This window comes from Pelodiscus sinensis, chromosome 16 (assembly GCF_049634645.1).
Source record: "Pelodiscus sinensis isolate JC-2024 chromosome 16, ASM4963464v1, whole genome shotgun sequence".
NCBI classification, from domain to species: domain Eukaryota; kingdom Metazoa; phylum Chordata; order Testudines; family Trionychidae; genus Pelodiscus; species Pelodiscus sinensis.
This window is the reverse complement of record NC_134726.1, coordinates 3,613,136-3,635,505: the sequence shown is the minus strand read 5'-3', so window position 1 is coordinate 3,635,505 and position 22,370 is coordinate 3,613,136. Positions and strand designations below refer to the sequence as shown.

The 22,370-nt window shown below is 41.6% G+C and overlaps 1 protein-coding gene across 3 annotated transcripts in view; it reads right to left on the bottom strand.

The window, feature by feature from the left end:
* The window catches only part of CREBBP (CREB binding lysine acetyltransferase), a 178,688-nt gene that overhangs the window by 59,528 nt on the left and 96,790 nt on the right, over positions 1 to 22,370 (bottom strand). For all 3 annotated transcript variants that reach the window (XM_075899108.1, XM_006130608.3, XM_075899107.1), the window contains 5 exons: positions 13,148 to 13,397; positions 11,433 to 11,546; positions 1,988 to 2,230; positions 1,191 to 1,290; positions 488 to 634 (listed from right to left, as the gene is read on the bottom strand). In XM_075899108.1, coding sequence (XP_075755223.1) covers positions 488 to 634; positions 1,191 to 1,290; positions 1,988 to 2,230; positions 11,433 to 11,546; positions 13,148 to 13,397 — 854 coding nt within the window. The remainder of the gene's footprint in view (positions 1 to 487; positions 635 to 1,190; positions 1,291 to 1,987; positions 2,231 to 11,432; positions 11,547 to 13,147; positions 13,398 to 22,370) is intronic.

The window sequence follows — 22,370 nt, the reverse complement described above, 5'->3', positions numbered from 1 at the left end:
TTTAGACTGTCAATCCGAGTGAATGAAATCCTCTATTTATAACTCAGGTACAGCAAGGGAGAGGCAATGGAAGTTTGCCAGCACAGTGCCCAGAAAGTGCCTAAATCCCAAGCTGGAGAGCTAATAGTTAGGGTTAAGAAAGCAGCCCAGTCTCAAAGGACATTCTGCTGAGACTGGCTGTATGGCATCAACCAGTACAAACTGCATTAGTGGGGTTTTCAGAGGGTGTACATTTCCCCAATAAGAAATGAGCCAAAACCACCAAATCATGTAGGTCTTCAACTGTCAATCTCTTGAACCACTAAGTCCTGAGATATTGCTATATCAAACTTCGTTAATTAGTGGAATTTCAGTTAGTTACGTCAAAATCCACTGATTCTGAGAAACGTGGTTCCTGCATGAACCACTCAGCTACTTCCATACAGCAAGTCACTAATCAAAAAATGTAAGTATTTAGGAACAAGTCTCCAGACTTGGAAATACTTACAGTTTATGGACTAAGTGATTGCGTAGGTCTTGAGTGACGTGTTCATGCCATGCTTTCCTTATCCCTGTACTGGAAGGAGGTGCAGCTGTTGGCAACGAGCTCAGGTTCCCCACATTGCCAGAATTTGTGCCATCATTCATTAGTGGACTGAAATGGAACAAGGCAATGTTATAGTGTGGAACACAACTGCCCGTTTCATGTATGAAATAACCAAGGTAGTTTGAAAACAGTTTTCATCACTGACAGATGGTTATAAAGATTTTTAAAATGAAACTGAAGGCATCAAACTGCAATGAAAAAAATAATCAATTAAATGATGGAATTTGGGGGCTTATTAATTTAAATTCTTTTATAACAGCTTAGGTGTTGTGAGATATAGGCACAAACATGAAAGGGCAGGCAATCTAGGAGAGCAACTGCTATGATTCTGTAAGTACACACAACAAGTGCATAAAAGAATACAATATTTTACTTTTGGAAATGCATTTCCAAGGCAAAAGAGTGAAGAAAAATGGTGTTGGGAGGGGTGTGCAGATTTCAAATGACAGCTGGACAGTGTACACCCGAAGAGCAGCATTCAGTGGTGCAATAGAAGACACAATGACAATATAATCATACTGCAGAATGCATACTCTGAATTTACAAATTCACACTCCATGTTAACAAATGTTAAATTAGCAACAACATAAAATGTGTGCATTACTTTGCTGTCCCCAGGGATGTTGGAAGAGCAGTTTCTGAGATTAGACTAGCTTGCTGGTCTGTTGTTATCCCTCCTGCAGAAAGGTTCATCTGGTTAGCTCCTTTGTGGAAAAAAATGAAACAGAACTAGTAGAGAAAGTTGCTTAGGCACACTTTGGAGTTCTGATAAATGTTAAACAAATGGCATTTTGATCTTAGTGAAGAACGGAGAAATAAGCTTTTTATGTCATGTAAGTGTGTCTACGAACATTTAATTGTAGCAGTAGGTTTCCTTAAAAATGCACTTAACAGAAATTAAAATACTATAATTATTGGCACACCTGTTTTTATTATACAAACTGACAAGATCTGACCAGCTTACATAAGCACAAGAAAAAACATAAGAGTACTGACATCTTATCCATCAAATAGACTCAGTCTATCCAATATCAGCTGAAGTGGAGCAATCTTAAAATGAGTGATTTACATGCTTTATTAAACAAGATGAAATCCATAAGGAATTAGGCCTAAATACAAATAACGCTATGAGCAGCAACAAAATTTGTGGAGTATTGAATTACTAATCATACTTTTTTGAAAACATCTATTACCTGCTATACCTGGCATAAACTGAACCTAATTTTCTAACCAACTGAATGAAAGTATGTTTAAAGATAAAACTGAGTCATTTTGCAATCTAAAAAAAGTCATGCTGTATATGCAATCATATCCTTATGCCTAAACTTTGCTCATTGTCTGGCTTAGACTGAAATAAACTTTATTATTACAGAGCTCACAACTTCTATTTTCTTCACCTACCTAATGGATTTATGGTCCTCATTTGCTGGTGAGTTTGAGGCTGTGCTGGTTGTTGGCCTTGTACCTGTGGCTGCAACTGTGTCTGTGGCTGGTTGCCATATGGCAGTCCAAGAGCAGCATAGGCTCGTTGCATGGAGCTGGGGTCAATCGGATTAGGGTTGCTTAATGAAGGAGTATTCTGCTGGCCTGTTCCAACAGAGCCAATTGAATTCTGGATTCCGCCAGCTGGAGACCCTAGAAGGGCTAAAAAAGGAGGAGGAGGGTAAAGGAGTAAGAGAAAATGTCACGAGACTGAAAGAGCAACAGAAGGAAGCTTCCATGCAAGTAAGTGAAAGATGCACAAATTATACTGTACATTTTTATACAGAGTTGGGCTTCCCTGTCACCTGACTAATCAAGCTGGAGAAACATGTTTCAATTCTACAAGGCAAGAGGAGCATTTGGGCAACTTAGATCTGGAGGATCTTCTTCCAACCCTCCTGTGTCCAGTTCTCTTCTTCATCTGGAGAGGCCTCTCTTTTAAAAACTCTTCCATGGGCCTTTTCTTACGTCTTTCCCAAAAGACCTGTTACCTGACATTGTCCACTTTTCTGCTCTGGAGAGAAAAGCTAATTATGTAACAGGTAGGGCTGGGCCTAGTTACCCAGTGACACCATTTTTTTGAAGACTTTAAAAGCCTGCTTCAAAAATTCAACACAGAACGTGAGGCAGCAGCTCGAGGAGGAGGTCAATCCCGAGCTTCTGGGAAGTGAGGCTGACAGAATAGGTTAAGATGCCTCACCTTTGGCAATGGTAGTGGGGGCTAGGAAGCATAAATCATATCAAAGCATACCAGTGTGCCTTCAGGATCAGAATCTAACACACTTCCAGATCCAGACTCAGCTGAGTATGATCAGGATCTCAGATTAAATTGCTCTGGCATTTCTGCTCCTAAGAGAGACACTCAGATGGCCTTCTCTGAGAAGCTTAGTAAAAGTGGGATCTGTTACTCCCAGAAGAGCTGAACAGAAATGGATTTATAAACTAAGCACCAATTGGGAGAATCCCAATCTCTTAAACCAGAGACAAATCCTATGTGGCTCTCAGTGACAGGCACTGAACTTTCACGAGAGGTGCTCTTTGAAACCTACTATCTTAGTTTCTGCCACCACAGGAGCACCCACATCAGTGCTGAGGAGATGCAATAGAGTCTAAAGAAAATTTAAACACCCAACAGAGGAAAATTTCAGCACTGTTTTTAACTAATTATCTTACTAAAAAGCAAAGTTTCCCCAAGGGAAAGAAAAAGGAGAGAACTAGCAGTGAAGTAATGGACACAATTTCTAGATTGTTGCTAATTATGGTCAAGCAATACATGCGTGAACATAGGAATGGCCAGATTGGGTCAGACCAAAGGTCCATCTAGCCTAGTGTCCTGTCTGCTGATAGTGGCCATTACCAGATACCCCAGACAGAGGAAACAACAGGTAATCATAATGTGATCGCTCTCTTGTCATCCATTTCAAGACAAACAGAGGCTAGAGACACCATTCCTATCCATCCTGGCTAGCAGCTATTGATGGACCTAACCTCCATGAATCTATCTAGCTCATTTTTGAACCCTGTTAAAGCCCTAGTCTTCACAACATCCTCTGGCAAGGAGTTCCACAGGTTGACTGAGCGCTGAGTGATGAAAAACTTCCGTTTGTTTTAAACCTGCTGCCTAAATTTCCATTTGGTGACCCCTCATTCTTATATTATGGGAATAAGTAAATAATTTTTCCTTATTCACTTCTTCCACACCAGTCACGATTTTATAGACTTCTATCATATCCCCCCCCCTTAGTCTCCTCTTTCTTAAACTGAAAAGTCCAAGGCTTTTTAATTTCTCTTCATATGGGACCCGTTCCAAAACCCTAATAATTTCTGTTGCCCTTTTATGAACCTTTTCCAATGCCAATAGATTTATGAGACGAGGCAACAATGCACTTTCGACAGACCATGAACTTCAGAAGTTCCAAGCTCGTGTGCATGCCTACCAAAGCAGATCAATCCTGAAGCAATAGTGTTTTTTCCTTCAGTTTTTAAATACTTCCAACCTACATCCATGACATGTGCTCCAGGCTTCCAATTGGAGACTTTTCATCCCCAAGCAGATCTAACCTATCCTTCCCATCCTCCCCTCCCCAAACTCTCAGTTCCATTCCCCCCAAAATCCCAGCATCCTCCACACCCTGCTACTCCAATGTCCCCACCAACTCCCCACTACAGTTTCTCTTCCAGAACTCCAGGCCCAGACTGTTCTCCATCTACTTCTCACTTTTGTCACTTTGCATGCCTCCTCCATGGTACTTAGGTGTGAACATAGGATCATTGAGAGTTCAGGAAATACAGTCCCCACCCTGGCCCTGAGAAATGTGGAGAGCATTCTTTACAGGGTAAGTCCTGCGTCCCTACTGTGCTCCATTGGAGTAAGCACAATCACTCTATGAGGACCGGTTTTGTTCAACATCTTTAATGATGACCTGGATGAGGGGATGGATTGCACCCTCAGTAAGTTTGCGGAGGACACTAACCTAGGGGGAGAGGTAGATATGCTGGAGGGCTGAGAGAGGGTCCAGAGTGACACAGACAAATAGGAGGATTGGGTCACAAGAAATCTGATGCGGTTCAACAAGGACAAGTGTAGAGTCCTGCACTTGGGATGGAAGAATCCAAAGCATTGTTACAGGCTGGGGACCAACTGGCTAAGTAGCAGTTCTGTAGAAAAGGACCTGAGGGTTACAGTGGATGAGACGCTGGACATGAGTCAACAGCGTGCCCTTGTAACCAAGAAGGCTAATGGCATATTAAGCTGCATTAAGAGGAGCATTGCCAGTCGATCCAGAGATGTGATTATTCCTCTTTACTCAGCTCTGGTGAGGCCACATCTGGAGTATTGTGTCCAGTTCTGGGCCCCCAATTACAGGAAGGATGTGGACTCACTGGAGAGGGTCCAGCGGAGGGCAACCAAAATGATTAGGGGGCTGTAGCATACGACCTACGAGAAGAGGCTGAGGGAGTTGGGTCTCTTTAGTCTGCAGAAGCGAAGAGTGAGGGGGGATTTGACAGCAGCCTTCAACTTCCTGAAGGGAGGTTCCAAAGAGGCTGGAGAGAGGCTGTTCTCAGTAGTGACAGATGGCAGAACAAGGAACAATGGTCTCAAGATGCAGTGGGAGAGGTCCAGGTTGGATATTAGGAAAAACTATTTCACCAGGAGGGTGGTTAAGCACTGGAATGTGTTACCCAGGGAAATAGTGGAGTCTCCATCCCTAGAGGTGTTTAAGTCTCGGCTTGACAAAGCCCTGGCTGGGTTGATTTTATTGGGATTGGTCAGGGGGCTGGACTTGATGGCCTCTTGAGGTCTCTTCCAGCTCTATGATTCTGTGATGGCTCGAGAAAATGCCAATCACATGTAGGAGCTGTGAGGGGATGAAGAGTGCTCAGTTACTCTGTGGGGATGGTGCACATGAGGTCTTGGCATCACTAAGAGCAGCGGGAAGCCCAAGTGAACTTACTGAGGACAAACTCTTCAGAGATTTAACTGCTAAAAAAATCAAAGCTGCCTCTGCTGAAACTGTATGAATTGCAATTTTTCACAGGTTTGTAAACTAGTCCCAATTTACATAGATTTTCAAGGGACAGCAAAAGTCACCTCCTTGATATCCCCTTGCAAATTAAGTCCCTACTTCAAAGCACAGGGGCATCAGAAGTGTCCAGACGCTCAAGATTTTTTTTTTTTAAAATATGGGCACAGCAATGCATTTTTCACTAACTTCATTCTTGGAAATCCCTGAACCATTTTATCTGAAACTCTGCAGACATTTGGCATGGAAAACTTTAGTCTGAATGGGTAAAGTTTTGCAAAGTATAAGCAACTGAAACTGCGTTTTATAAGAGGAAGTGCCATACAATCTTAATAACTGGTGGTGCTACCGCCAATAATAAAAATAAGTTTTAAGACAACATTTTATGACGAGGAAATAGAGGAGATCAAATTCCTTGTAGAAAATTCAAACACTCAGACACTTAATTTCATAGAACTGGAAGGGACCGCTTGAGGTCATCAAGTCTAGTCCCCTGCACTCATGGCAGGACCATGCACCATCTACACCATCTCTGTCAGGTGTTTGTCTAACTCACTCTTAAACTCCAATGACAGAGATTCCAGAGTCTCCCTAGGCAATTTATTCTAGTGCTTAACCACCATGACAGGAAGTTTTTCCTGGTGTCCAACCTAAACCTCCCTTGTGCTATTTGAGCCCAGTATGTCTTGTCCTACCAGAGGTTAAGGAGAATAATTTTTCTCCTTCCTCCTTGTAACAACCTTTTAGATAATTGAAAGCTGTTATGTCCCCTCTCGATATTCTCTTTTGAAGACTAAACAAACCCAATTATTTCTCTCTTCCCTCACAGATCATTTTTTAGATCTTTAATAATTTGTTATTTTTCTATGGACTTTATAACTTCATCCACATCTTTCCTGAAATGCGATTTCAGGAATTTAAACCTGAAACTTCATGGTGCTATAATTGTAGGGATACTGACCCAAAAAACAAGTTGGAAGAGTCACAAGATTATTATAGCCAGTTACGGCACTGCTGCTAGGGGTCAGCAGCCAGAGAGCAGCAGCTGCGGCTGGGAGAACAGATCTTAAAGAAGAGCTACTTTTAGCAGCAGCCACAGCTGCCCAGAAGCAAGCATGGCGTGGGATGGCATTGCCACCCTTACTTCTGCACTGCTGCCTTCAGAGCTGGGTCCTCTGTCGGCAGCTGCTGTTCTCCAGCTCTGAAGGCAGCAGCACAGAAGACTGGCAATACCTCCCTCCAAATAACCTTGCAATTCCCTTGCAACTCCCTCTTGGGTCAGGATCCCCAGTTTGAGAAACGCTAGTCTCCCTCTGCAAAATCGCTTTAATATAAAGTAAAGTAAAAGCACATAAAACACCAGATTTCACAGAGGGAGAGAATTCATGATCTGTGACACTTTTCAGGGCTGTGAATTTGGTAGGGTCCTAACTCATTTGATAAGCATGTGAGACCCTGTATTCTTGCAGTAATGCAGAGAGTTCCAGAAAAGAAGGGTTTACATGTGATTTTCAGAAAATCTGCTATGGAAAATCTGGATCTTGAAGATCTTGGCAATTGTGGAGGAAGGCTAGGTAGAGACATTTGTCCCAGCAATGAGAAAGGTGAATGAAATGGAGATGTGTCTGGCTGGAACTGGAGTTACTACAGGGTATACAAAGATTTTAGAAACATGGTGATAAGTAAGTGTGAGGTGGTTGTTACAGAGGGAATGCATCCACCAGCTCTTCTAGTATTTTGTGCTCTTTCCCCTGAAGCTCCCTTTAACCCATCTTAAAAAGATAGTTCTGAGGTCCAAGGTTCAACTGTGTTGTGTCTATATACAGCACCCCGGTTCAGAATGAAGCAGAACCCAAAAGGTGTTTGAAGTGAGATACCAGTGAGGTGTCAGTGGATCCAGCATACTCCAAAATTTGGAAAGCATTAGAAACATTGGGAAGCGCAGACTCAACAATTCAGAAGGTGGAACCCCAGAAAAGCCCAGGACAGATACAACTGGTATTCAAAGTTCAAATTTTACAGACAATGAGATAGGTCTATAGATTCTAGTGCTCTCATGGATCACCAGATGGCTATCCCTAAACATTATGTTGTTTGAATCACAACTTGATGGAGAGGTGAATGGAAAGAGTAACATTCCTTTTTTTCCCCCCAGTTCTTCCCGTCATTTTCTGCCATGGACAATTTTTAACCATTATAATAGATGTTATAAGCAATAACATCAAAAAACAAGCATAATTTAATCTGGGATGTTGTGATCCAGCACACCTATGTTTCTTTACATCCTCATATCATGTAGCTTAGTGTGCCAGTTTTCAGATGCACCCAATTAATTTAATTTTAGTATTACATTAAGCGGGCCTAAAGCTAACGGTGAGTAGTGCTGAATTACGAACCAAGTGAGGAAAAGGAGGGGGGATTTGATATTTCCTTGCCTTCATTTTCCAAGAAGGGATGGCAAATTCTGCAGTTACACTCCATCTTTGTTGCATCCAAGCCAAAGCTTCTTACTCACAGATCTAATCGCAAGGACTGCTTTTTATATAAAACATATTTTAATCATGTGCTTTTACTGGTTTGATAAATCACACATGTGAGAAAACAATGAATGTATGAACAATGCATAGCCAAGTTTTCTGCAGTGACTTAAACTAAAAGATCACCATAACACCTGCATTATGACTGCAAAAAACACTACAGTTAGCAACTTGAAAGCAAATGCACTGAATGGATTTCTCTCAGAAATTGATCAGACATTACAGCTGCTCTATTTTTAAAATTAAAACTACCAGTAAATGTCTCAAAATCAGTTATTACAGAAATTAATCACTAGCAATTAGCCATGCCTTAAAAAAGGGTATTTTCATAACCAAGATGATTGGTAAAACAAAAACAAAAAATCGGCATATAGGGCTAATTATATTCCTCAGAATTCATTATTTATATTGTTGTAAGAATGGACACACAGGGTGAGACCAACCAATCGTCCATTAACCAGTCTTCCAACAGTGACCAATACTAGGTGCTTCAGAGGGAATGGACAGAACAGATAATTGAGTCATCCACCCTGAGCTACTGACAGGCAGAGGCTAGGGACACCCAGAGCATGGGTAGCACCCATGACCATTTTGGCTAAATGCTCTTTTTTGACCCTACTTATACTTTTGGCTTTCATATCAGCAGCTGGCAACAAGTTCCACATTGACTGTGCGCTGTCTCAAAGAATATTTCTTTGTTTTAAACCTGCTGTCTATTGATTTCATTGGGTGGTCCCTGCTTCTTGTGTTTTGGGAAGGGGTAAATAACTTCCTTACTCACTTTCTCCACACCACATGATTCACAGATTTATGGACCTTATCACGTCTCCCATTAGCAGTCTATTTTGCAAGCTAAATAGTCCCAGTCTTTTTAACCTCTCCTCATATGGAAGCGATTCCAATCCCCTAATCACTTTTGTTGCCTCTCTCTTATCCCAATTCTAATATATCTTTGAGATAAGGTAATCAGAACTACATGCAATATTCAAGATGTGGGTGTACCATGGATTTATATAGTGATTTTATAATATTTTCGGTCTTATTATCTATCCCTTTTCTAATGGTTCCTAATATTGTTAGCATGACTGCTGCTGCACATTGAGTAGATATTTTATTCACAATGACTCAAAGATATTTTTCTTGAGTGTATTACATAGTCCAATGGGCATTACTATGCATTTACCAACATTGAATTTCGTCTGATATTTTGTGGTCCAATCATCCAGTTGTGAGAGATCCCTTTGCAGTCCGCTTTGAACTTAACTATCTTGAGTAACTGGTAGCAAAGTTTGCAGATGATATCTCACTGTTTCTCTCTTTTTCCAGATCATGCATGCATGTGTTGAACAACACTGGTCTCAATACAGTTCCCTGGGAAACACCAATATTTACCTCTCCATTCTAAAAACTATTCCTACTCTTTGCTTCCTTTTATCCAGTTATGATCCATGAGAGGACTTTCCTTCTTATCCCATGACTGCTTACTTTGCTTAAGAGCCTTCAGTAAGGGGTCTTGTCAAAGACTTTCTGAAAGTCCGAGTTTACTATATTCAATAAATCCCCCTTGTTCACAGTTTTCTGATCCTTTCAAAGGATTCTAATAGATTCTTAAGGTCTGATTACTCATTACAAAAGCTGTGCTGACTCTTCCGCAATGAACTGCGTTAATCTTTATGTGAGATTATTCTGCTCTTTACTGTAGTTTCAACCAATCTGCTTGGTACTGAAGTTAATCTTACCAGCACATAAATGTCAGGATCACCTCTGGAGCCTTTTTAAAAAAACTGGTGACACATTAGCCATCCTCCAGTCATCTGATACAGAGGATGATTTAAGTGATAGTTATGCAATTTTTTATTGAAATTCCTTCAGAACTATTGGGTGAATACCATCTGATCCTGGTAACTTATTGTTTAATTTACCAGTGTGGTCCAAATGTATCAATATATTCCAAATCTGAGTAACCTAAATTAGCCTAAACAAAAGAAAATGGTAGCATCACTTTTCTGATTGCTTCTTTCCTCCTTCTGCCTTTGGTGGAGTTCTTCTACCTCTTTCTTAAATGGCTTATTAGCTTTTCTCACTTTCCTTGCAGAACCCTTTCCAAATACAACTACTCAAGTTTACAGTTCTTCCCTGTCCCTCAGTTATTTCCCACCACCTCCCACTGAAGACTTCAGACTTTTCTTTCATCTCCTTTTCAAAGCTGCTTTTACGTGACAACATTTAACAGAATTAGAAGATCTAACAGTGTGGGATGTGACAGTGTCTCAGTTCATTTTAATTCTGCCACGCAGTCTTAAAACCCACCAATATAACTTCAACAATTTTCTGCTTCGAGGACAAAACAACACAAATGAGACAAATGGAAAAACAAATATTACCTAACTGTAATATTAAGCCATTATGGTGGAATTAACAAGCAAAACAATGTAGAGAAGGCTTACTAGAATTCAGCCATTCATTCCTCTTCTTTAGGGTTAAATAAACTGTGCAATTCACTTTAACTTATTCTTAGGATTAATTGCCAGAACACATAGCAGACCTTCTAGTCCACAAACCAGTTTCTATTTATGCAAATATGTTTGTCCTACATTGATCAACAGTACCCTTGGCTAAGGACCAGACTTAAAATTATTTCTGATATTAAAAGACAAGAAAGAACCTTAAATCTTTTCAAATGCCATCTGTGTACAGGTCACAAATATCACATTTTATGGGACTACAAGGATGTGCTTCCTATACATTCAAGATATGTTCAAAATGTGGATGTATAGCAAAATGATGTAAAGCAGGGTATTTTTTCCCATGGATGACTTCCATTTGTGCAAATTTTTTTGAGGGGGTGGGGTGGGGAAAACATCTTAAGAGCAGGGAATGGGAGAACTTATAACGCATCAGCTCCAACAAGTGTCAAGGCCATTAGTGCGGAACCGATGTATACCAGGGCAACATAGTAGGGATGCCCTGTAATAACTAGGCACACTAATGATTGACCTACCTTAATATAAAATGACTGCTAGAAGTTGCCATGCCTTGGCAAAAATGGATGCTGCCTTCCTAGACCAGGAATTTCCTTTTTTTATGAATCAGGTATTAAAGTAATAATTTGAATAATGTACAATGATCAGAAAGAGGTCTATCCAATTATATTTATAACACAGAATGCCATACATAATAAAATAATTTATCAAACCACTATAACTCAAAGTCCTTCCTAGGATTGTATATTTGATTCAGTTTGTTTTACCTATGTTATTCTAATGTTTGTACAGAAGCTGATGAGCAGAAATGATCACTTACGCTGTTGGTTTCTTTTGTCACTGGCATTTTTCAAAGGGAGGCACACAGGACAATCATGCCGAGTACAGTTCTTCCAGTGAGAGATGATTTGTCGTGAAGATGCACAATGAGCAACTAAGAAAAAAAAGAAGCAATCAAATTTAAGTCTGGTTGTGTGGCTTTAAACTCATTCCATTTTCATAACCCTCCATTTTCTTTACTAAGTAGCGACAAAAACCCAAATGCAACTAAACAAAATGTCAAGGCTTGAACAAAGAAGAAATACCTTTTTTCCGGAGAACACAAATAAAAATGCTACTCTGACAAGCTGAAAACTAGTTCAGATGCTATGATGTAGGAAACCAATTCAATAACAATCTAATGGCTTCCACATGCTAAGCTAGTAGAGATTAGGCATGCTGCAGATGTGACTTGCTTATTCGGTGGGAGAAGCAAAACATACTGCTTGTTCAGGAGTAAAATTATATTAACAATGCCCAGGAAAGATTACATATTTTATTCTTTCTTCAAAGAATAAATAGAACCATAGAATCAAAATTATAAGAAACCTTGAGAGGTCATCTAGTCCAGTCCCCTCCACTTGTGGTAGGACCAAGCACCATCCAGACCATCTCTGACCCGTGTTTCTCTAACCCGCTCTTAAATATCTCCAGTGATGGAGATTCCACAATCTCCCAAGGTATTTTATTCCAATGCTTAACCATCCTGATAGTTAGGACGTTTTTCCTAGTGTCCAACCTAAAATTCCCTTACTACACTTAAAGTTCAGTGCTTCTTGTTCTACCATCAGTACAGAAGAAGATGATTCTTCCCCCCCCCCCCCCCTTGTAACAACTTCTTAGGTACTTGAAAATTGTTATGTCCCCTCTCAGGCTGCTCTTTTCCAGACCAAACAAACCCAATTTTTTCCAATCCTCCCTTATGGGTCATGTTTTCCAGACCTTCCGTCATTTCTGTTGTTCTTCTCTGAACCTTCTCCAATTTGTCCACATCTTTCCCAAACTGTGGTGCCCAGAACTGGACAATACTCAGCTGAGGCCTAATTAGCTCAGAGTGGAACAGAAGAATTACTTCTTGTGTTTTGCTTAGAACACTCTTGCTAATACATCCCAGAAAAATGGTTTCTTCATATTTAGTTTGTGGTCCACTGTGACCTCTAGATCTCTTTCTGCAGAACTCTTTCCAAGGCTGTCATTTCCCATTTTGGATGTTCCCTCCCAAGTGGCGTATTTTGTATTTGTCCTTATTGAATTTCATCCTATTTACATCAGACCAATGTTCCCGCTAATCTTTTCCACCCATGTGAGGAATAATTTTTCATGTGTTCCGAGGCATGTGTAAGTATGAACCACGGGAAGAAACAAAAAACCTGTCTGAATACTCTGCTAAATGAGTTGAGTGGCATTTGAGTGGCCACACAAGTGCACAGCTAACAGAGAACACCGCTTCAGACCATTTCTCCAGTTTGTCCAGATAATTTTTGAATGAAAATTCTATCCTCCAAAGAACTTGCAATCCCTCCCAGCTTGGTGGTATCTGCAAACTTTATAAATGTACGGACTGGGAAGGGAAAAACAAGCAAAAGGGCATCGCAGCTATTTCAAGAAAGGCACTTTATGCCAAGGATAAAGACCACTGTCAGCTGGCAAAACCAGAGAAAGCCCATCAGAGTGAGGAAGAACTCTTCTACTTACCTCCCGATAATTTGCTCTTACCTTGACAGGCTTTCCCAGCTTGACAATGTGTCATGTGATTGAGGACGTTCTTCATGGTTCGACAGTGTGGGAGAGCACAGGCTCGCACCTCTCCATTTGCTTGCTCACGTCTCTGACATTTGTGGGCATGAAGCAGTAGAACCAGTTGTTGCTGTATCAGTTTGCGTTTCTCAGGATCTGCTGTTGGTCCAGCTGTCATTGCCTGTGTTGGTACAATTCCCACCTGCTGTACCTGGGTTTGCATCTGTGACTATGAAAAAGCATTTTGTTTTCAGGGTTTTTCTTTTTTCAAATAAATACCACATATCCATTAATAGTGTACTTAGTCAGAATAGTTTGTGAATGATCTTGTGATTTTCAGTCTACTGTTAACTATAAGATTTCAGTGTCACCTGTTTTAAACATAACTAAAACCCAACATTTATAACTACCTAAAGATATCAGTATTTAATTCTAGCAGATGAATTACTCTCTCTAGACGGATTTTCAGGATGCTTGTATTCACTTATTGGAAGGAAAACAGTTTTATTTTGTTTGTTTAAGGAAAGGTCCCTTAGGAACTTTTTGTTAAATAAAGGAAGTTTTTTTGGCTAAGATTGTAATAAAAGCGTGCCAAAAATACAACCAATTTATCAAACTGAGATCATATTTCAACAAGCTTGGAGTATGCTCAGCACCTAGAAACTAGACAGTAACCAGTACTTAAGGATCTAAATATAGATTTAGTCACCCATTTTCAAAAGTCATAGATTATTCCTATCTTGATAACAGATTCAGCAAATTGCTACAGCTTGATTCTTTATAGTGGAAAGTATCTTTGCCTCTACATCATCATTTTGGTGCCTTCACCTTCTGCAAGGACAGCACCATGTACCTACTCTCAAACCGACAACCTCAGTATTGAATGGCATTATGCACATACAGGAGGAGGCCATGTGGACTAAAAGACAGACAGACCCAGACTTGCTCCAGGTCTGAGAGTGGCTGGCACGAAAGCTGTCTGAAGGGAGGTAGTGAACTTGCCTCATTTTTGTCCAGAGTCACCACTATAAAGTCTAGGAGTTGTGTGGGAGTCAGATTAGACTTTTCCACGTTTACCCAAATTCTTCAGGATGCCAGGAGGTGGAGTGAGAACAAGACTGCTGACTGAACTTCCAATCAGGATCTGTCAGTTTTAAGCCAATGGTCCAAGAACAGGAAGATGTTATAACTATTTCATCTAATCTATGCTGCCAACACAAGATGACAACATTCATGAAGACTGCAGGTCTTAAACCCAGGGTTGTGAGTTCAATCTTTGAGGAGGTCATCTAGCAATCTGGGGCAAAAATCTGTCAGGGATGGTACTTGGTCCTGCTGTGAAGGCAGGGGACTGGACTCGATGACCTTTCAAGGTCCCTTCCAGTTCTAGGAGATAGGTATCTCCATTCATATATATAGGTGGTGGTGTTGCCCGTCTGAACGGTAGTGCTTTGAACTGGCAGTATTCCTGCCCCACCACAAACCCAAGAAATCTTTTGAGGGATGGGTCAGTGAGTACATCAGACAGTAACAGTTTTTCATGTCAAGAGCCACAAACCATGTGTCCTTCTCCAAAGAAAGGACTGATGCCAGGATAGCCATGCAGGTTTTTCATATGAAAATAAAACTAATTTGGCTGATATCAAGAATAGGCCTCTATCCTCCCTTTATGCAAATACAGCACTTCATCTATAGCTTCTCAGAGAAGTTTTTGGAGGAGATGGATAAAAAAAACTTGACTGTATAGTCAAACTGGATGGTATCTAGGACCCACAGGTCCATTGTTAAAGCCCTCCAGTTGAGGGTAATGTATGCTACAGAGACAGAGAGGACTACAGACAGATAGGAATGGCTTCACTCCAACAGCATCACCATCAGCAGGTGAAGGAGGTTTGGCGGATGTCATCCAAGTGGATGGATCAGTATACCTTGGCATCTGAACTCTTTCACCACATGACAATGTGAATCACCACACAGGCATCAGAAAAACTGGAAGGGTCTTTGCTTATATATCTGTGTGATGGATGAGAGGAGTGCTGTCCTTTTCTAACCATCCCAGCTTTCAGTAACTAAAGGATTAAACCCAGGCAGCTAGAAAATATTGGCAGGGAGCCAGGAGAACCAATGGGAGAAAGGGTTGGGATTTGAATTGAAAGGAACCCTGCTCACTGTTTTTTCTTTGTGAGAGTTTAAACCAGGAGCCGGGGGAAAGAAAGATGCTTTGAACTGGACAGGAATACCATTCATTTAAAACAAAAAAACACCTGAGCCTAGAATTGGACAGGACCTTGGAAATATGGACATGTGAGTAGATAAGGCATATTTATTTAGACATGATCAGATTATTTTAATTTTCTTTGTTTTGTTGTTTGGCTAAACTTCTCTATGCCAAGTCCATGTGCCCTCCCCCCGAACATTGTAACTTTAAAGCTGAATCCCAGGGAAGAAATGTTCTGTGCTTTAATCTGTTTTCTCAGTTGCTCTAACACCTAGCAACCAAGTATGCTTTACTAAGCATATATTTTTGTCTTGTCAATAAAATCACTTTTTTAAGGCTAAGATCTTATTCTTGTGTTCTGAAAGGTAAGAACATAAGAATGGCCATACTGGGCCAGACCATAGGTCCATCTAGTCCAGTATCCTGTCTTCTGACAGTGGCCAATGCCAAATGCCCGAGAGGGAGTGAACAGAAACAGGTAACCATCAAGTGATCCCTCTCTTGTCATCCATTTCCAGCTCCTGACAGAGGCTAGAGACACCATTCCTACTCACTTTGGCTAGCCTCCATGAATTTATATAATTTTTTTAAACCCTGTTAAAGTCCTGGTCTTTACGACATCCTCTGGCAAGGAGTTCCAGATGTTAACTGTGCGCTGCATAAAAAAAAAAAAAAAACTTCCTTTTGTTTGTCTTAAACCTGCTACTTATTAATTTCATTTGGTGACCTCTAGTTCTTATGTTAAAGGAACAAGTAAATAACTTTTCCTTATTAATTTTCTCCACACCAGTCATGATTTTATAGACCTCTGTTATATCCCCCCTTAGTCTCCACTTTTCTAACCTGAAAAGTCCCTTTGTTTTTAATCTGTTAATATAGCACCCATTCCAAAACCCTAATAATTTTTGTTGCCCTTTTCTGACCCCTTTCCAATGCCAATATATCTTTTTTGAGATGAAGTGACCGCATCTGTGAGCAGTATTCAAGATGTGGTTGTACTATGGATTTATATACAGGAAATAAGATATTCTGTCTTATTCTCTATCCCTTTTTAAATGATTCCTAACATTGTGTGCTTTTTTGACTGCCGCTGCACACTGAGTGGATATTTTCAGAGTAATAGGAAGTCTGTGTATGCATGCCTAAAACTGAGAGGTCAGCTATCAGACATTACACTGTTTTTTCCAAGTTCTCTTGTGATAAAAGAGCTTAGGATACCCCGTGGAAGATGTTCCCAAATGTTTTCTTCCTGGGTTCAAGAAAAAAGGGTGTGTTTTTTTTATACTTGGTGATGGCAGCTTCTCCCCCAAGGTCAGGAAATCTGTGACCTTAGGGAGTTTTTAAAAACAGAAGCCTCTAGAGGCAAAGTATTTTAAGGTCTCTCGTGGGCCCCTACCTTCTGCACTCTGAGTGCCAGAGTGGGGAACAGCCTTGACAACCTGTTTATGATGATGCTTCTCTGGGGCTCGTGAATGCCCAGGGAGAGGACAACTGTCTTGGAGTCTTTTTGTGAGCACAAAGACTTGTCTGTTTTCTGCTGAAAAGTTTTAAAGGGTAAGTTTTCAATGATGTTCTAATCTTCCTGTCCAATCCCAAAAAGCACATTTATAACATTCACTACATTACTATTCTGGTACCAGCTGTGTCCACAGCTAAACACTGATTGCAAGCTGCACAGATCCCACTTCCTTATTTGGAATTCAGCCCTGTCCCTCCGGGGGAGTTGGTATGAACTCTAGGAACTTCAAGTAGTTTATAAAGTCATATTTTGCTAACAAGGCCTGATAAAGATTGAGAACTGGATGTTAGCAGATGTGATCCTCCTCAGAAGAGCCAAGTGTTTCACTCCCGTGGTCCACAAGGTTTTAGGGTCTTGCTACCTGGATTCTTCTGTGGCTGCTTATACTGTTAAGGAGTTGGGAGCAAGATGGGTGAACAAGAGCTTTTCCCATTTTACAGGCACAAAGTAATGTCCTAGGGGTATGGGTAAATGTTACCTGTCCGTGCCATACCACTCTCTACTCGCTTAGGAGGAGAGGGACAACGTGACTCTGGTAGAGTTCGCACTGCGATGCATAAAGATTTCAAAGACTCCAATAGGGCCAACACAAAGGATTGAACACTGGTGTGGGGGCATAGCACTAGGTACCTTGGAGGGTAACCCTGCCTGCATGGAGGATGGAGCCAAGAAACTCCCAAAGCCTTGTCTGGACTAACCTCTCTGGGAAGCGATAGCTCGTCCTGCACACTGGATTCAGCTGACGAGAAGGCTGGATCTGTCTATCACAGGTACTACTGGTGCCAGTGCAATGAAACTCTGGCTCCTGGACAGGGAAGGGGAATAAATCTTTCTTGTTGAGATGTTATCCTCTTCTGGGTTTACAATGTTCTTCAGAAGTATCTGACCCAAAAGTAGTGGAAGTTGTGCATCTGGGAGGTTGAAGATATCCTTGGGAGTAGCATGTGTCTCAGTACATTCTGAGTACAAGGGATTCTCGTCATTGGTTCTGCCTGATATAGTGCTACTTAGTGGTTGGCAAAGCCTACCATTGGAAAAGGAGCTTCAGGGGGTAGCCGAGTTAGTCTGTTACAGGAAAAAAAAAAGGCCTGATAGCACTTTATAATCTAACAAAACATGTAGACGGTGGTATGAGCTTTCGTGGGCACAGCCCACGTCTCCAGATGACCAGTCATCTGAAGAAGTGGGCTATGCCCATGAAAGCTCATGATACCATCTACATGTTTTGTTAGTCTCTAAAGTGCTACCAGACCACTGGAAAAGGAGTTCTGTCTGAAGCTCCTGGTCCATCCCAGCAGATGTTGGCAACTTGTTACAGGCCATAATCACCACTGCTGTCAATAGTGAGGGCAGTTCCATTGGAGCCTTGCACCTGAGTGCCTTCTCTTCATGGTTAGGAGACTTATGGGGAACTTAAGTCCTTGGGACCAGTATGTGAAGATTCACCTGACTTGGAATGATAGAGGCAGCAAAGGGAGGAAACAACTAGTCGACTGTCCTGTTGACTATCCGATAAGCATTTGCTTATTGGATAATTGACTAGTCCTTCACATCCCTACTGTGCAGCAGTGAAAAGGATTGTTAATCTGCACCCGCTCTTCAATCTTTGGTGCAGAAAACAAGGAGATCCAATATGGAACTGCTGACCAACTGACACTACTTGCAAGATTTTCTCCTCTTCAGTGCACATGAGTTCCAATTTTCGGAATACACACAGGGACGATAACTACCCCAAGGAAATTCCACCTTCAACACTCTACTCCTACTTGAAAGTCCCATTTATAAACCCAAGAATCACATTAGTCCTCTTAGCCACAACTCTGCACTGGAAGCTTTTGTTCAGTTAGTTATGATAGTCTGGATTATGCATTTCTTAATTTCACTGTAGGACTGAAGGTACTGGGATTCCTGAATTACTACGAAGATCCTTTGTTAATTTACACCTACTTTAACATACTCCTGAAAATTCAATTGAGCCACAAATCTGAGCTCTTTATATACTCTCCTACAGACAGGCTCAATGCCGCCCAATTTCATTATTTCTTCTATCAAAATCACTGCATTATGCAAAGCCAAGAGAATCAATTGAGTTTATTAACAGTGAGCATAGGTGAACATGCAAGATCAAATGTGGTGATTCAGCAGATTAAGTTTTCTATAAAACATTCTGACAAATTCAGAAGGAGAAGAGCTCCTCCAACTCTCATTAGAGAAAATAATTGAGAAAGCTAAGGACTAGATGGTTATATTAACTTTCTAAATAATATTCTTGATCTCCATCTGCTGGTCAGAAAGGTAAGTGTAAAATCTATATTTGTATTTGTAACATACAGTAGCCAAATTCCTAGGCATACCTGTCACTGTCTAAACAGCTCACTGTGACCACCACAGATGTACCTGTGTTTTGCCTGAAGAAAATACCCTTAAGCCTGATACATGAAGCACTGGATGCACTGTAAAAATTAGGTCCACAGGACAAAAAAAAAAAAAAAAAAAAAAAACCACCCTTCAAAAAGGTACTCTCTCACTTAGTCTTATAGCCCATGAGCCTGCATACACTGGTGTTTGCAAAAGCATCTGCCAAGGGTGGTCATAAGAACTCTTGAAGTTCAGTTGCACACATCTGTGAATGCTGAATGCTGCTTAATTCCTCAATCTAATACTAGAGTGGGATCACCTCAGTGTTCCCAATAAAACCGTGAGTCACGTGCTTTGATCCATCCATACAACTCTAAAACAAGGCTAAAATCATGTGAAATCTTAACAGCGTCCATCTGCACACTTGCAGCATTCTTTGAAGTTGAGGTTCAAGGGAATCTTCTTCCTTGCAGTAATTATTCAACCCAGACATCTCTGTATTGTAATACTGACTGTATTCTGCGACAGTGGCTTCAGGCCGTCCTTCTAGGGCTGGATAGCATGAGAGTTCTCATTGCTAGAGCCAACATGTTATGCTGAGAAGATACACAACGCTTATATCAATTAATTACAGTTGGGCAGTCTCTTAACGTTTTTTAAAAGGAGTTGTTAATGAGATACTTTTATCAAATGCAAACTGAATCCAGTGCCATATTGGAATGTCCTACTACCCACCGCCTGAGAACAATGGATGTATCTCCAGTACACACTAGTCAGATACCGTTTGGATCCAGGAACCGAAGATGTTCTTTACCTTGTCCTGGTGGTGAGACTGTGCCTAGAACCTTTCACCTTCAGGCTGAATACAGCCGCTCTCTGAGTTGCGAACGGTCGACTTACGACCATTCGCACTTATGACCAAAGCTCCCATGAAGCGATCGTAAAGGCGGTCCCCAAATTACGAACGCAACCCGCACTTACGAACAGCGCGGTTGCGTGTAACTCAATGGGGTCTGAGTTACGAACAGTTCGAGTTACGGACCAAGTGTTGGTCCGTAACTTGTTCGTAACTCGGAGAGTGGCTGTACTTAATACACGAAGGATCTCCTTGTTAATTCCTTTCAGTACCAAAATGTAAACTTGAAAACCTTGCTTTCTTCTACAAGTGGCTTCACCCCTTTTTCTTGAAGAGCAGACTGTAGTCTCCCTGGATTCACTTTCTACTGGATCCTATCCTGGGGCTAAGCAAGCCTCTCTGAAGGTAGGCTTTGGAGGAGATGAAATAATCCTTAATCCTTCGAAGAACCAATTTCACCATCAAAAGAAAGCAGTATTCTAAGGGCAGGGCTATTAACCTGAATTTGGAGGGAAAATCCACTGTCCAGAGGGCCATCTTGCCTGCCAAAATGACCACAGCTCCAGTCGTTGACAGCACTGCATTACACACGGTGTCACACCCAAACAGCTAGTAGTGTCCAGAACTAGAAATATCTTAGCCAGCTGAGAATCCTCATCTTTTGCCTCTGGAGAACTACTAAGCCACTCAGCACAAACTGGAGCTTGCAACCAAAGTTCCAAGACTCCAAGAGAATTTTTCAATACTTCACTTTTCCTGCCCCTTCCCCTTTTTTTTTCCAGGTAACACTCATCTTTCCTTTGGCTCGTGTGCAGAGAATGGCACCTTTCCCTCAGCACATGTGTAGCCATATAAGAAAATGATACCAGACATTCTCGACAAACTCTTCTTGTAGTTTCAGAGCATGGGCTATCCTCACAAGAGTTACCAATTTGCCATCCTCTTTAAATTAAGAGGCCTGCTGAGCTTCCATAGGTTCCCCTTCTTTGACTTTTCTGTGCCCCTCCTTTATCTCTTCTGGAACTGGCTGGGCATGAAGACTGGAACAAGACCACCACACGGGACAGGTACCTGGGATGAGGAAGGAGATGAGCTAGGACGAAGAGCAATGGGAGGAAGCTCAGATGAAGGATCAGGTGAGGGGGGAAGAGTATTGGCACCATGCATGGGGCAGAAAGGGTCAAAGTGAGAGAAATACAGGCTGAAGGGTTTTTGACTAGGGATCTAATAGTATAGTCAGTTAACCAATTAATAAGCAAAAGCTTATAGGTTAATGCTATAGACTACATGCCCTTTCCCTGCCCGTTAATTTTTTAGCAGGGTAGCCAGCAGCCTGGCTCATACCAGGTCTGGGACCTACCCCCGCTATGACTCTGCATTTAAAGTGTATTAGGAGCCAGGTGGGCGGGTAGGCTGGCTCGGGTCTAGCTCACACCAGGTCTGGGATCTCAGATCCCACCTGGACAGGGGCTGCTCCCTCTTTATCAGAGGCAGCAGCACAGGGTGACAGGCAGGCAGTCCACAAGGGGGGATGGTTTTTAAACTGGATCCCCTTGCAGACCAGCTTCCATCCGGCACCCTGCACTGCTACCTCTGATACACTGGTAGGGGGCTCTTCAGGAGTGGGGCCGGAGCACACTGGCTGCTAGCCCCGCCGCCAGGAACTATAGAATAGTTGACTAACCGATAAGAATTCAGGAGGTTACCTGACTATTCAATTAACTGATATTTAACATCCCTACCTGTGACTCCTAGTCATCTCCCGAATCTGGAATGGAACCCTCTCCTAAGTCTGACATTCCTCTGCTATCATCAAATATAGGTTAAATTCACTGGCAAAGTGTGGGTCTCAGTCTCCTCTCATGGCTGGTCCACCAAGCATTAGCAAGCTGACAACCTCTATCACTTAGGCTAGGTCTACACTGTAGCCTTCTTGCGGAAAAGCTTATGCAAATGAAGCTCAGCGTGGAAGATCACCGCACTTCATTTGCATAATTAATGAGCAGCCATTTTTGCGCAAAAGGCTTTTGCGCAAAAAAGAGCAGTGTAGACAACTCCTTTTTGCGCAAAAAACCCTCTTGCACAAGAGCCATTCTTCCTTATTTTTGCTGAGAACTAATAGCAATCCCTGAAATTTTCAGGGACAAAAGGAATAGTGTAGGACAGGAGTGGGCAATAATTTTTGGCATGGGGACATTTCAAAAAATGTTGAAGTGGCCCCAGGCCACCCTGGAAGGGGTGTGGCCTAAAC